The sequence below is a fragment of the Cetorhinus maximus genome, chromosome 6 (genome assembly GCF_964194155.1).
Source record: "Cetorhinus maximus chromosome 6, sCetMax3.hap1.1, whole genome shotgun sequence".
NCBI classification, from domain to species: Eukaryota; Metazoa; Chordata; class Chondrichthyes; order Lamniformes; family Cetorhinidae; genus Cetorhinus; species Cetorhinus maximus.
In genome coordinates, this window is record NC_135884.1 from 13,581,391 (window position 1) to 13,596,190 (window position 14,800).

At 38.1% G+C, this 14,800-nt stretch overlaps 1 protein-coding gene across 6 annotated transcripts in view; it reads left to right on the forward strand.

The window, feature by feature from the left end:
* LOC144681547 (RNA-binding protein 5-like) overlaps positions 1–14,800 on the forward strand; it is a 41,477-nt gene that overhangs the window by 3,158 nt on the left and 23,519 nt on the right. For 4 of the 6 annotated variants that reach the window (XM_078543205.1, XM_078543208.1, XM_078543207.1 and 1 more), the window contains exons 2-8: positions 1,606–1,679; positions 4,210–4,396; positions 6,221–6,373; positions 8,953–9,025; positions 9,816–9,889; positions 13,815–13,901; positions 14,387–14,447. In XM_078543205.1, coding sequence (XP_078399331.1) covers positions 1,663–1,679; positions 4,210–4,396; positions 6,221–6,373; positions 8,953–9,025; positions 9,816–9,889; positions 13,815–13,901; positions 14,387–14,447 — 652 coding nt within the window. In that variant the 5' untranslated portion in view covers positions 1,606–1,662. The remainder of the gene's footprint in view (positions 1–1,605; positions 1,680–4,209; positions 4,397–6,220; positions 6,374–8,952; positions 9,026–9,815; positions 9,890–13,814; positions 13,902–14,386; positions 14,448–14,800) is intronic. The other 2 variants (XM_078543210.1, XM_078543211.1) reach the window with 1 other exon arrangement.

The window sequence follows — 14,800 nt, forward strand, 5'->3', positions numbered from 1 at the left end:
ATGGGCCTTTGTGGAACTTTTAATCATCCACAACTTGTTCAGAAGGTTTAAAGTGAGAGTTGTTTATAAATATTTTGGAAAGGGTTGAAATGCTATGTGAAAGACAATTTGGATCTATTATAATTATCCAAAGAATTATTTTGTTATATGCAGCTAAAGTTCATCATGTCTGCTTTGAGCCCCTTGAGATGAAAAATGTATTCTGGACCAAACACCATTCTTGTTTAAGAAGCTATCGTATGTCTATTTGCAGTTTAGCCTCTACATTACTCCTTCACACCTCATTTTGTCTGAAAATATTTGGTAACAGAATAGACTGCATAGCTGCCTATGATTTTTTACTATCTGTGAAGTCCTAATCTTTTATCCTAATCTCTGGATTGCAACCATACTTACCTACCAGGTGAGAAGTTGCATTTGCTGACAGTGTGGAAATCTTGTTTTCAAAACATCAGTATTGATAAGCACCAAAGAATACATATTGCTATTCAAAGAACATAGTAGATAGGAGTTCTTAAGTTGCACTGGTTAACATTTATCCCTCAGCCACTAACCTGCTTGTACACCTTGTTACTGTTTCTGGGACCTGTATGTAAATTAACTGTTGCATTGCAACCGTGACTTATCAAAGATAATTTATTGTCAGTGAAACATTTCAGGGTGTACTACGGTCATGAAAATTACATTATAACTGCAGTTTATTTTCTTCTTCTATGTTAAAGTTGCACAGAAATGCAAGCTGTTCACTTCTACCAGAAACAAGGTTTATGGCTGTTGGGTGTGGCAGATCTCCAGTTGACATCTTTATTGTGGCATAGGCTAACCTGACCTGGAGGTTGTTTACCTAAATAGTGTACCATTTTTTGGATTAGATCTTCTATAAGATCTATAAAAGTTTGTGATCATGAACTGATTGTTAACACAGACAAAATCTATGTAGCTGCTTCATCAGCCTTTCCACATTGATGATCACCTGTCTCATGAAAGGATTTGCTAGTGAAACGTCTTGTCTGAATTTGTGTTGAGCAGATCAAACCTTGAACTGTGGAATGGCAAGCAGGTTTGATGCACGGAAATTTGTATTTTAGTCTAGGAATGTCCAACACATGGCCTGCAGGCATGATTTTAGCCTGCAAGCTCTCATTTCCTGGCTCTCAAAGCTTTAGAGAGGTTGTTTATTATTTGTATCCCTATGCCCATAAATTCCTTACGTTGGGCTTCAGCTGCTTGAATTTTCTGGGTCTGGAGGATTCGAAGGATTAGTCACTCTTGGTAGATTTAGTCCCTTGAGGGCAGCCCTTTTCCATCAGTTGAGGATGAACGTTTACTCATCCTCTGCACACACATAATTGGATAACCTAGGGAAGCTTGATTCCTAGATGCTGCAGAAATACTGTTCCCTGGATTTGGGTGGCCAGTCTTCCCAGGGCCTGGAAGTTTAAAGCGCAGTAGCTGTACAGAAAACACTGGAAGGCAAAATGAATTGCAGTAGCTTCCCAGAGTAAAAGGAGTTTATGGTTGTGTTATAAAGTAATAGTGTTTTTTATGTTCAGCTTACTTTAACTTTGTATGTCAATGCTGATTTGCTGTATTTTTTTTAACCAGATTATAAACATAGGTCATCGTTTTGAAGTTGTTCTCACGAGTGAGTCCTTTTGAAGGATGGGTTCCAATAAGAGGTCAGTATCCTGAAACCACTTGCTCGTTTATGGGGAAATGAAGCATTGCATTGGAAGTTGTTCTTGAGGTTTGGGGTTAAACAATGTTGCATGGTTGGTGGGAATGAGCCTTGGAAGCATTTAACCTTGGCACTGGGCTTCAAATAGAGATGTGTTCCAACTCCCAGCACAAATTCTGCACCTTGAAATGTGTGAATTTTGTTTTAAAAGTAACTGTTTTTTGTTAGTCGGATTAGGGCCTTCAGGCTTTGAGGTGCTTGTCATGGTATTGACACCATACAGCGGTTTGACAAGTAAAACTGAAGGTTGGAAATCCAGGAGTCATATCTTACTTTGTCTCCTTGGGGTCGGGGGGGTGAAGAAAGCAAAAACAAGTCATGAATACAGTTACAAGTTTCAATAGTTTTTTTTTGCAAGTTACTAGTCATATTGTGTGGCTCTGATGATTGTAACCAATAGTTAGTATGCTGTTTTGGATAAATATACATTTGCACTTTGTCTACAAAACATTTTGTCATCTTTCTCCATTATAGGCTCTTATATCCACATTTATGATGGATGTTTCCCATGCGAATGTATTTACATACTCCTGCAAGTGGTGGTAGTGTAGTGCTTTGGATTTTGTATCTTTCAGTTTCTTGGTCTGTACTCAAACTCCAAGCAATCCTGCTTCCCAAATTGCAGTAGGTTTATTTGTGAATGCATAAGTGGTATAATAAAAATTGAAAAAAGTTCAAAATAAAAACAAAACAGGGAAGTAAACTTTCAAGTGTCAAGGGCTTTAGGCAGATATCATAGATGCTCTAGTTATTCAGTAGTCTGAGGGTCAGTATTGTGGAATTTGGGTTCTGGTAGATCAGCATAAAATGAGCAGGAATTCAGTAGATGTGTGACACCCTCGACTGTAAATATAGACATGTTCCTGACCTCCTAGATGCGTGATTGGCTATAAAGCATAATACTTGACACATAAGACAGTTGTGTTTACACCAGAGGTGTCTGGCGGTGTAAAGCCGTGCAGTCTCATTTATTCTGGTAAAGCTGATGATGTTTCTTAGTGAGCTGTATGTTCCCATTCTGCTAATGAGGCAGCATGCATTGCGGCAATGGTTGGGAGCGCAGACTTGTCTTGTACAGTGAGTCCATGGTGAGGACACCTGTATATCATTGAAAAATGGCAGTTGTGGCATCCCCTAGATTTCCTCAGGTTTTTCGTTGCAATATGGTGTCTTGTGTTAGGTGCCCATATATTTGAGAGCATTGGTAGCCATTTGCTGTTTTAGTCCTTGTAACTTTCGTGGTTTGATGTAATTGTAATTGTACATCTAGTTTTGTGAAGAAAAGTTTAACCACACAGATGCATAATATTTTCCCAACTGATTAACTTGGCTAATGCAAAGCTCACAATACTGTGCAATAGCTTCCTCAGTTAAGCCTGCAAGTATATTTAGAAGGCTATTTGAGCTTGTGACCTTCACAGTTTCTTTGGTATAGCAGTCTTTCTAGCTAAGTGTTCAGTCTAGACTTTCTTTTGTGTGGACTGACTTTGGATCATGTGTCAGTCATTTTGCATTCTACAAGGTGTTGAGTTCTTGTGAAGCATTAACACATTTAAGATGGGAGAATGATGACAATGTCTTCAACATACTGGGCTTAAGTCTCCACATTTTGTAATAGCTAGTGGCTGTCCTTTATTGGTTCTTTGTACATCACCATATGAGATCAACTAGTCTTCAGGTCTGGATGTCACACCGCACAAATGATACAGCTGACGTATATAGATCACGCTTAAGAAGAAGCACATCGGTTTCAAGAAAGCAATACTTAGTACCATGCAGACTTGGAGCAAATAACTAATTCAAGAGTAGAATAGTGCAGCTGTGCATTGCGTGCCTTGACTTAATGTGCCCAGCACCATAGTATATATTTAAAACCGATGCATGTGTATGTCACCTATTTATTAGTTAGAAAAGTTTATTCCCATCCTCTTCCAAAAGTATTAATTCTTGCTTGGGGTACAGTTCCAAGGTTTCCCCTAATATTTCACTTAGGTGGTCATACTGTAAGTGTCATCCATAGAGCAGTTGGGTATTTTTCCCTGGGGGGCATTACAGTCTAGCCTGGTGTTTCTTTATGTGCAATTCTAACCAGGATGACCAGATAATGACTAAAAATAACTAGATAGCGATCAGAAGCGGAGTTCTGGTTGTATCTCATTTTTATTCCCCCCTCTAACCTCCAGACCAAGGAGTCTGAGGCCAATTTTAGCACCCTTACTGGTAGCCTAGATCAACTAACTCAAGTGGTTGGGCAATGAGCTTTGGACTTCTGGTTTGTATAGCTCAATTACCTATAGACTTTACAAATTACATCAGCTAGTTGGGCTATGTGTACATATGTTTTAAGTATGCCATTTGCAGTTTTACCTTTGTCTGATTTTTCCTGTGTCCAGTTTTCACTTGAGTTTGCCGTGGATTTCCAACATAAGCATGTATATGCTTTTATCTCATGGCTTTCTCTGTTTTTGCAGAGTAAGTAGAACTGAACGGAATGGCAGGTATGGATCCGATCAGATCAAGGACCGAGTTGAACTGAGAGAGCGGAGGGACCGGAGCTCGAGGGGCACTGATCGGGACTATGATCACAGAAGTTCTAGTGATGATCGTCGTAATCGTCGACATCAAGAACATCGTAACTCTGAGAACTCTGAAATTGGTGTAAGTGAAAATTTATTGGAATTTGACATTTTGTGACTGATAGATCTGTTCTGAGTAAATTATGGTGAGGTCATTGTGCAACATCTGTGGACAGAAGCAGTTATCTTTAAAGCTCATTGGCCATTGTTTTGCCTAGCCACTTAGTTTATGTTCTTTGTACCTTTCTGTTCTCATCCATGCAACTTGCTGCACCTCCTACCTTTTTCTGCTGACTTGAATATAGAAGTCTTCATCTAGGTCATTAATATAAATGGTGACAAGCTATATCAATACTAATTTTTGGGGAAATACTACTAGATCCCTTCAATTAGCTATTCCTGATCTGTTTCCTATCTTCCAACCAATTAGTAAAACACATTACAAAGTTGTGACACCCAGTTGTCTGCACTTTCCCCTATCCATCATGCTAGTGACCTCTCAAAAAGTTAAACTAGATTGGTCAGGCATAACTAGCCCAACACAAATCCATGCTAGCTCTTTGTTTGACTCCTGCTTGTCTAAGTGCTTAGCCCCAGGCTCTGAACAATAATCAGTCCTCATGGCTAATGTTGAACTGACCCGTCTGTAATTACCTGGTAAGCAAAGCAAAGTACACTACTTCTAAAGCAAAATACCATGGCTGCTGGTAAGACAGCATCTATGGAGAGCAAAACAAAGTCGATGTTTCATGTGAATGATTTTTCATCATAACTGGAAGGTATTGGAAATGAACAGCTTTTAACCTATTGCAGAATTAGGGAAAAGTGAGACAAGGGAAAGAACAAAAGGAAAGGATCTTGATTGGAGGGCAGAAGTGATTAAATGACAGAAGGAGTGGTGGTGCATGCAAGGCAAAGGGGGTATTAATTTTCATCTGGTGCACATGAATGTGTTAAAAGTGAGACCCATTTAAAGAAACCAAATAAAGAATAATTAAAATCAGTTATCCATCTGTCGACTACTGTGCTGCACACTGAATCTGACTTTATTTTCTCCTCATGTCGTCCATCTGTCCTAGTATCTACTCAGGTATCCAAAATTGAATAAATTCCAATGAATGTGGGTCTGTGATTTCAAAACCTGATGAGCAATCAGCTTCTCTACAGATGGGAAAGGAGAACTCAAGGTCCATTTTTGCCCTCTTCCCATAATTTGTTTTACAACATTAACAAGTGGCTTTAGTATTAAAACCTTAGTGATAAGCTTAACTCAACATATCCTTTAAATATGGGTGAATCTCACCTGTTTTCTGGATGACTTAGTTCAGCATTAAGTGCATCAGCCAGTTAGTGAAATAGGAGCATTACTTTACAGACAAAGTTTGAATATTGCTTGGTTTAACTTGTTTTTAAAAAATGTGATATAATGATCATACACCTTCAGGGCCTTTGCTGCTCAAGGGGTGAGAAGTTTGTCCCCTGAAAAGTGTCCTTTTTGATCAGCCTCTGGGAGGTGAATGATGATAATCCAGTAATCACGTCCACATCTGATTTTTTTCTTAGCAGGAAGGTACATGGCTCCTCAACAATGGCCAGATAGGGCCGATCAAATCCAAGTTTGCTTACTTGGCAGTGTGCACTTGAATTCCCAATATGTCTTCTCAGTTAAATAAAAACAGAAAATGCTGGAAATACTCAGCAGGTCAGGCAGCATCTGTAGACAGAGAAGTAGAGTTAACGTTTCAGGTCAATTACATTTAAAAAAAAAATATTTCCAGCATCTACTATTTTTGCTTTTGTATGCCGAGTCAATTTCTCGCTTGCCGAAATTTTAAAATCTTTGCTCTGAGGTTTCCTTTAATTCTGTTATGCTCATGTCCTCGGTTCAAATTTTCTTTCCTTTCAGAGACACCAGGAGAGAAGAAGCAGTGACAGGTCAGATGGTGGTTACCATTCGGATGGCGACTATAAGGATCCAGACCGGAATGACCTGAACAATGAAAAAGAAAGCAAAACTATTATGTTACGAGGACTTCCCTCATCTACGACAGAGGATGATGTAGGTTTTATTCTCTACGGTTGATACTTTAATGGTTGTGATGATTCTCCTTAGAAACAAAAGGCGCCAGAAAGAATAGAAAGTATAGCTGGGCAGCAGGTTGAAAGAATTAGAAGGAAGCAGAAGTGCTGTGGTAGCTTTTCTTTTCAACTATGCTGCTCTAGTAAAAGATATTGCATGGCTTGTAGTCATATTTTGTGTTTTCGCAGGCGTGGTAGCCTTTCTGATTGTGTGAGCGGTGTTTGGAATGTATACTGAGGGAGGGAATATTCTGCTGCAGATGCTCAAAAGCAACTGATTCCAGTCAACCCAAAAACTGTCTTCATTCAAGGGCCAAATGCAAGCATTTTTGAGCTGGCATCACCAATAAAGTGATCCCTGGCTGTTTTCACCTCTTGCAGTTATATTACTTTTGTTAAACTTATTTTCTAACTGTCTGATACTAGAAAAAGTGATGTGCCTACATTGTTAGCTATTTCAAATAAGAAAAAGAAGCAATGTTGTCTATTTTCTCAAGAATTAAGAGCTGTGAATTTTCTGTTGTGTTGGAAGTCCTTGGTAACTTAACTATTTTTGGGATTCCATGTTGACTTCCTGAAAATGTGGTTGCCTGGGGAAGTGGGAACTCTGTTCTGCAACCACAGATTCATTAGATAAAATTGGATCAAGAATGAAACATTTTAATTTGTGTCTGTAGTCCCTTGGAGTTCCAGTAGGTAGCACTGCTATATATCTTTTCAAGTTAACAGTTGAAGGGTGGAGCTGCAGAAGGGAATTGGGGTGTTAGTTAACACAATCTAGCAAGGTCAGAAGAAGAAATAAAAATACCTGGAAAAACTCAGCAGGTCTGGCAGCATCTGCGGAGAGGAACACAGTTAACGTTTCGAGTCCGTATGACTTTTCAACAGAACTAAGTAAAAATAGAAGAGAGGTGAAATATAAGCTGGTTTAAGGGGTGGTGGGACAAGTAGAGCTGGATAATATTGCCTTAGCCAATATTTATCCCTCAACCAATAACACCAGATAGACATTTTCATTGAGGTTTATGGGAAGTACTTCATTGGCAGTGAACTATTTTAGGATGTGCTGTGACCATTAAAGACAAATACAAATTTGTTCTTTAATAATACTGCAGCAGTTTGTAAATCATAGCATGTTGCAGCACAAATGTATGATCTATTGTTTAGTTATCTACTCAATATTTGAGTATTAGCACTGTAGGTTTGAGTTCCGAAGACTGGGAACTAAAGACAGTATTGTTTTGGTGTGCAAACAATGTTATTTGGGTTCATAATTTTGTATGTGTTACAATCAGTTATGTTTTTGAGGACAATTTGGAGAAGTGGAATATTAATTGGGAGTTGTTTGATTGTGGCTGGTTTAAGAAAAAAATCAGTTGAAGGGTGGAGCTGCAGAAGGGAATTGGGGTGTTAGTTAACACAATCTAGCAAGGTCAGAAGAAGAAATAAAAATAAAAATACCTGGAAAAACTCAGCAGGTCTGGCAGCATCTGCGGAGAGGAACACAGTTAACGTTTCGAGTCCGTATGACTCTTCAACAGAACTAAGTAAAAATAGAAGAGAGGTGAAATATAAGCTGGTTTAAGGGGTGGTGGGACAAGTAGAGCTGGATAGAGGGCCAGTGATAGGTGGAGATAGCCAAAAGATGTCATAGACAAAAGGACAAAGAGGTGTTGAAGGTGGTGATATTATCTAAGGAATGTCCTAATTAAGGGTAGAAAGCAGGACAAGCAAGGTACAGATAGCCCTAGTGGGGGTGGTGAAGAAATTGAAATAGGCTAAAAGGTGGAGATAAAACAATGGATGGAAATACATTTAAAAATAATGGAAATAGGTGGGGAAAGAAAAATCTATATAAATTATTGGAAAAAAAAGTGGGGGTGGATCGGAAAGTGGGTGGGGATGGAGGAGAGAGTTCATGATCTAAAATTGTTGAACTCAATATTCAGTCCGGAAGGCTGTAAAGTGCCTAGTTGGAAGATGAGGTGCTGTTTCTCCAGTTTGCGTTGAGCTTCACTGGTGCAATGCAGCAGGCCAAGGATGGACATGTGGGCATGAGAGCAGGATGGAGTGTTGAAATGGCAAGCAACGGGGAGGTCTGGATCATGCTTGCGGACAGACCAAAGGTGTTCTAGGGTTGAAGTGGGTATTACTGCAGTCAGGAAAACATCAAATTGCCGCTTTGTTTCATTGAAGTTTGCTGTATTTAAATGTGGCACAAGTGTTCAGCCAAGTCATAATGGACAATTGTAATATCCATCTGCCTGAGTTTTTTGCTTTAAACAAAATCATAAACATTTGTCTGTGCTTCAAAAAATAAAATTCCAACCCTACTTTTTACTTTCCTCCTGAGGTGCCTTTATTATGTTTATCATATGACTGATGATGTGAGCCCATGGAACAACATGAGCAAAAGCTGTATCCTCTGTGTATTAGAGCACTAGCAGTCTGTATCTCCTCCGTTAAGTTCAGATAGAACTGTTAATGTTTCTGAGCAGTGTAGTTCATACATTTGATCCAGCATTTGAGTTAGTTAACTAAGTACCATATCCTTTGTAGATTCGAACTGTTTTAGAGCCTTATGATGGAGTTCAGCCAAGAGATGTGCGACTAATGAGGAGCAAAATGTCAGGTGAGATTTCTGTTCCTACTCCAGGTTTCTCCCCTCCCTCCCCCAAAGCAAAAAAAAAGACATTTACCCAGAGGCTGAGAGTTCAGAATTAGAAAGCAAGAATTTGCCATGGCTGAGGAACCTGAAAAGTAAAATTAATAGAAAGTTGTAACTTCCATGTTATTTATGCAGTGACAATAGTAGTCACTGCATATCTTTCTCATTTTGTAAATTGCAACGGCTTATAACGCAGGATTAAAAAGAGGCCCCATTGTTTAAGGGCTGGGGTCAGAAAAGTTGCATTGCCTTTCCCGAAATATCAGTTCCCATTTTTTTCTTGTATTTTTATTTTTCTGCTTTTCTCTTTCCTTTACTTCAATATTGCACATTGGTCTCCACTGCACTCCCTTCATGCTATGCACAGGGGTGGTGGTGGTGGTGTTAACAGCTGAAGTGACTTACAGAAAATGTAATGCCAATGAAAACTGGGTTTCAGGTGGGTACCACAGAATTTGTTGTTTATAAGGTCAATTTGTCGTGGTCTGCATGAAAGATGCCTTTTTCCTTGCAACTTTTTCCGTTCTTTTTGTAGAAGTATTGTTACTCCCAGACATTGACCTTTTGCACTGTTCAATTCCTTGCCATGGCAAAGAAAAGGAAAAAAATGAGATCACAGAGAAACACTGCTTCACAAAATTGTAAATGGAGACGCTTTGAAGCAGGAAGGTGACTTGAGAGATTCATCTGAGAATGGCTGCTTTAAAACCCATTGACTAACACAATCCCGTCTATATCTGAATGCTGTCTCTAGGTCAAAGCCGTGGTTTCGCCTTCGTGGAGTTTAATCACTTGCAGGACGCAACAAGATGGATGGAAGCCAATCAGGTTGCTTCATCACAAGTCTAGATTTCTTGGAGAAAAAAATAAAAAGGATCAAATTGTCTGTATTGAAAACTGATGTAATGAGACACGAGGGCTTTTTTCCAAAACAAGAGAATTAGTTTTTGTTTTTCTGTATAAATTGCAAGCTCCATAGCACTGATTGCAAGCACAGTTCTTTTATAAATAAGTATAAACTGCCACTAGAGCAATGATTCAAGTTACATGGGGTGGCAAAGACAGTGGTGAAAATAAGGGGATAGGGCATAAACTAAACGTAAATTTATCATTGGCCTTTTGTGGATGCATACAAAGCTATTTTCTTCATGCTGAAGAAACTGTTCGTTTAATTCAGTATTACCTTTTTGGAATGACCCTAACATAAATGTCCAGTCTAGCATTCAGTTAGCCTTCTAATAGCTGAGAAGAGGCCAATTTTTCCACAAGATAGGAGCAAAGCCATCTGGTGCTCTAGGCCTATTTGATGAAAGGTGTGCTGCAGCAGCATGGATTGACTTACCTTTCAACTTAATATAGTGTTCCTTGGTTGTTGGGCATGACATGATGTTTGCACACTATGAAGAACAGCTAGCACAAACCCATATCCTGATGTGAGGTGTTAGTACACTAATGTGGTAAGACACCTCCTAGCCAAACGGATCCTAGGACCTTCCTGGTAAAGCATAACAAAAGCTGAAGCAAAACAATTTTCCTTAAAGGGAAATATGCTACTTTGTATTTAGCTACTTCTAAATTTCTTTCTACGTTTTGTGCTTGTTATCAGATCTATGTATTTGTGCTTTATACAGAACAATGACAGTGTGTCAAAGGCTTTTTTATTAAAATACAAGTTAATTTTTATGATACACTCAAGGTCACAAGCAGCCAAAAAAACATAAATATGAAGCAAGTTGCTGCTGAGCATTAGAAGGTCAGGAACAAGGTTTAGTAGTAAGTGATAAAAAATGAGTTATTTTAGACCCTTTCTTCACCAGTTTTTGCTCCTTTCAAAAATGCAAATTATACCATTGTTGGAGGCAGCTGAGTGATCTGCTCTCAGGTCTCACTCACCTGTTTTGAAATCGGTCACTATGATGTGTCTGAGATCAGTTTTGGATTGACTTGAAAATTTTCATTGCAACCGACTTTGTATTTTAACAAGTATCCTTATGAAACGGGATAGCAAACACTGTCCATTCACATCTGTGACTTGGATTTAAATTTGGCCCTACGTTTTTGGGTGAAAGACTCTTCTAACACCTGTAAGAATCTTGACATGAGTGTGTTTTGGCAGTCTGGATCCTTTACTAATTGTTTACGAGTTCGCAGCACCAAATTTTCCATAATTTAGGAACAGTTGAACGATACAGGGATCGATGTTGTAAGAAGTGCAGTACAGTAGGAGATACTAAATTGGGATTAAGGCACATATGGGGATTGGTTTAGAGATAACCAATGTCTAACTGTGGCACTGTGATGGGTGGGAGTTAAAATAATTCCTCTTGACGAGTAGTTAATAAAAATGTTTGTTATGTTATGTCATAATATACAATTTACACTGTGCCTGGAATATTGTAACAGTGAGAGCTTTATTGAGCAGCTTGGAATATGGGTAGTCTGAAGATGATTCCAGAAGGTGCCAAATGTGATAGCATACTGCTGTGTTTGCATTCTGTATTCTTGCCTGGTGGGTTTGCTTTGTATCACCAGACTTTGGACAGCTGCTCTGTTCAGGTGGGGTGGTATTCCTGAACTGGCTGCTGGCATTTAGCCAAGAAAAGGGATCAGCTTCTCTTGATTCAAGCACCAAGTGTCACCTCAATGGAATATATTGATGAACTGCAAGTTTGAAGAAACCTAGCCTGAAGTGCCATTGATAGGTGATACAGGAAGGCATCCAAGTTCTGGTTCAGTAGGGTGCTTGATATTTTGGATGTTTGCAGCATCTTTTGCTGGTCGGGTTTCACTATACGCATGCACAATTTTTTTTACGCTATTCATTTATCTAATTGAATTTCCCATAAAATTGAAGTTAGTCACTTCCACTCTTTTATATCAACTTATGTTATATATGGTGTGCAGGAGAACAGTACTGAAAGAGGTTTGACAATAAGCCCACTCCCTGTTCTTTCATTTGGAGATGGAGAAGTGATCATCACCCAAAGTCTGGAAATTACATCCTAGTGACAGTTTTTTGCTAGGGAACTGGGTTGATACAACTTAGACAGTTCATTAAGGTTATGACAGTCTCTGGAGAGAGAATGAATTGATCAGAGGTGAGAAGGCAGTGTGCTAACCCACTTTACTTCAGTCTTTTTCCATATTTCTAAGTTTTTAATAAGAATTATCGGACCTTCCCTTGAAGTTTGAGCGCGTAGGAATATTGGGGATTGCCCCAGAAATTTTGTAGGTGGTGTAACTTCTCGCATGTCTAATCTGAAAAATACTTTAAAAAGTCTATGGTTTTAAAAAGAACAAGTTTTACTAGAGCAGCTTGAGGCAGAGATTTGTTATGATGCCTCTAAAGTAAAATATTTACCCTTTAGAAACAGTCCTCAGATTGCCCATAACTCAAGCTGCTCAATAAAGCTCTCATTATTACAATGTACAATTTATACTATGCCTGAATTATGGTATGCTATGATGTAACATATTGAACAATTGCATTTCTACTCCAAAATATAACCAGCTACCTTATACTTAAATTCTGATTCTTTATGAAAGTACTGTTGACTTGATGCCTTGACAGATTTCAGAAATTGCAACTTGTTTTCATGTAATTTTATATTGAGGTCCACTGTTTGGCCAGCAGGAAATGCGATTGAGTTTTGAAAATATATAGGCATGCAAGTTTGAATTGAAATTGGAGGGCATAGGACTTTTGATGGCATGAAATTTTATCAGCAATAGTGCTTTTTGCACTTGTCTTGCAGTGGTGAGCTAGCTTGTGGATAAGCATCTTATCCACTTGGTTCTTGGATTATCTGATAGGACTAGCTCAGCAGTAGCAGCTGATGAGTACATGCTGTTCCTGATTCTGATTAGATGACTTGAACAGATCCTGAAAGTGCATTGTAAACCAAGTCCACAGTTCACAACTTGTGTTTTAATATAAAATTTGTAAACCTTTTGCACATCTAATTTGTAATAATTCTACGCTTGTGGTGTTTCTATCCAGTAACATCGGCTTTCAGTAGTAGCAACAAACTTTTACTAAATGTAGGGTTTGTTTTCCTTCTGTTGTACTGCCAAAAGCAAAACATGCAATCCAAATTTTGTTTTCCACAATGAATTCATAAGCTTGAAAGTACAGATGGCTTTCCAAAAATAAGAGAGTGCATGTTGATTTCTAAGAAGATGCAATAGAGATCGCTAGTAAGTAGGACAAAGTACCTGGGCCAGATCAAGGTAGCGACAGATACGTCGAGAGATTTTGCAGCACCTTCACAATGCTACTTGAACTTTGTTCAACTTGTGCAATGGGTCAGAAAGTCTCCATTAAATGATGCAGCAGATTCTGCTAAGGTTAGCACTTGATATGCTTTAAAAGGAAAAGGATAGCTTTCATTTTGTTAAGGCAAAGCATGACTTAAAATAAATATCTCCATAATTTTAAAACATAATTTTAATTTTTTTCTGCAAGCATTAACACAATAGAGCGTGTTTCACTCCAGATTGCTTATGATAATGCTCTTCTTACTGGACCTTTTGTGACTTGGCCTGCTTCCATCTTATTGAAGACTAATAAGGATGGGCTAAGTGTAGGTAACCTAGTCCCCTGAGCTCCCTTTCCCAATACATACATAAATGCATATATGTGCATTCACACACTAATTTGGGAGAAATAACTCCCTTTCTACACGTGCACTGCCATGGGAATATTGATACTTTTGTCTTGAAACAGTACTAAATGATCATTCATTTTTTACAGAAATATCTGACTATACAAGGGAAGTATGTCACCATGCACTACAGCAATCCACGACCAAAGGCTTATGAAGATTGGCTTTGTGGCAAGGTATTTTGATTGCCAAGGGTGGCTATATATATATTTATATATATATATTACTGTGCTGGGGATCTATTTGAATGCCTTTTTAAAATATTAATATATTATAAGATGCCATGATTCTTTTGGAGGGTGGGTAATGTTACATCTACAGGATTACCTTTTGAACACTTAGTTATTAAATATACAATTTTTAGTGAATTAAATTTCCATGTGTTAACTACTGCCATTTTACTGCATTAGAACCAAAAATACTTTGTCTAATCTCAATAAATATTTTCATAGCTATTTGTAAAGAGAAAATATGAAGTAGTTGTTAATTCATAGCACCTTAAAAATATAAATTATCATTATAAAATATTTACTGCATGTTTCATATTGCATATTGGAGTGTAACTTTATACTTTCTATATTAGTTTAAAATTATAGACTGTTGAATTTCATGTATAAATCAGTTTCTGATGTTTGTAAATTCTGTAAATTTACAAATACAGTGCGGCATATATAACTTCAAGAGGCGAGAAAAATGTTTCAAATGTGGGGCTTCGAAATCTGGTAAGTAGCTATGAACTGATGCACTGAGCTTCAGCGTTTATCCAGAATTGGCAGTACACTGAATTGGATTGTGCCATCTGCATGGTTCACTGCCAAGTTCTAGTTTTAATTCCATTTAAAGGACCTCAACATTGAATTGGAGTTGTCTGAAGTCACCTTCATTGTGGTACAGGAGTCTTTCCTTAATCACCTCTTCATTATTTGTATTTTATTCCTTTGTTTGAGAGAGCACATATCCAGGAAGCTATAGACCAGTCATCTTAACATCAGTAGTAGGAAAAATAATGAAATCCCAACAAAATGAGAAAATAGAAAAAACATCTAGAAACCAAAAATACAATAATGAATAATCT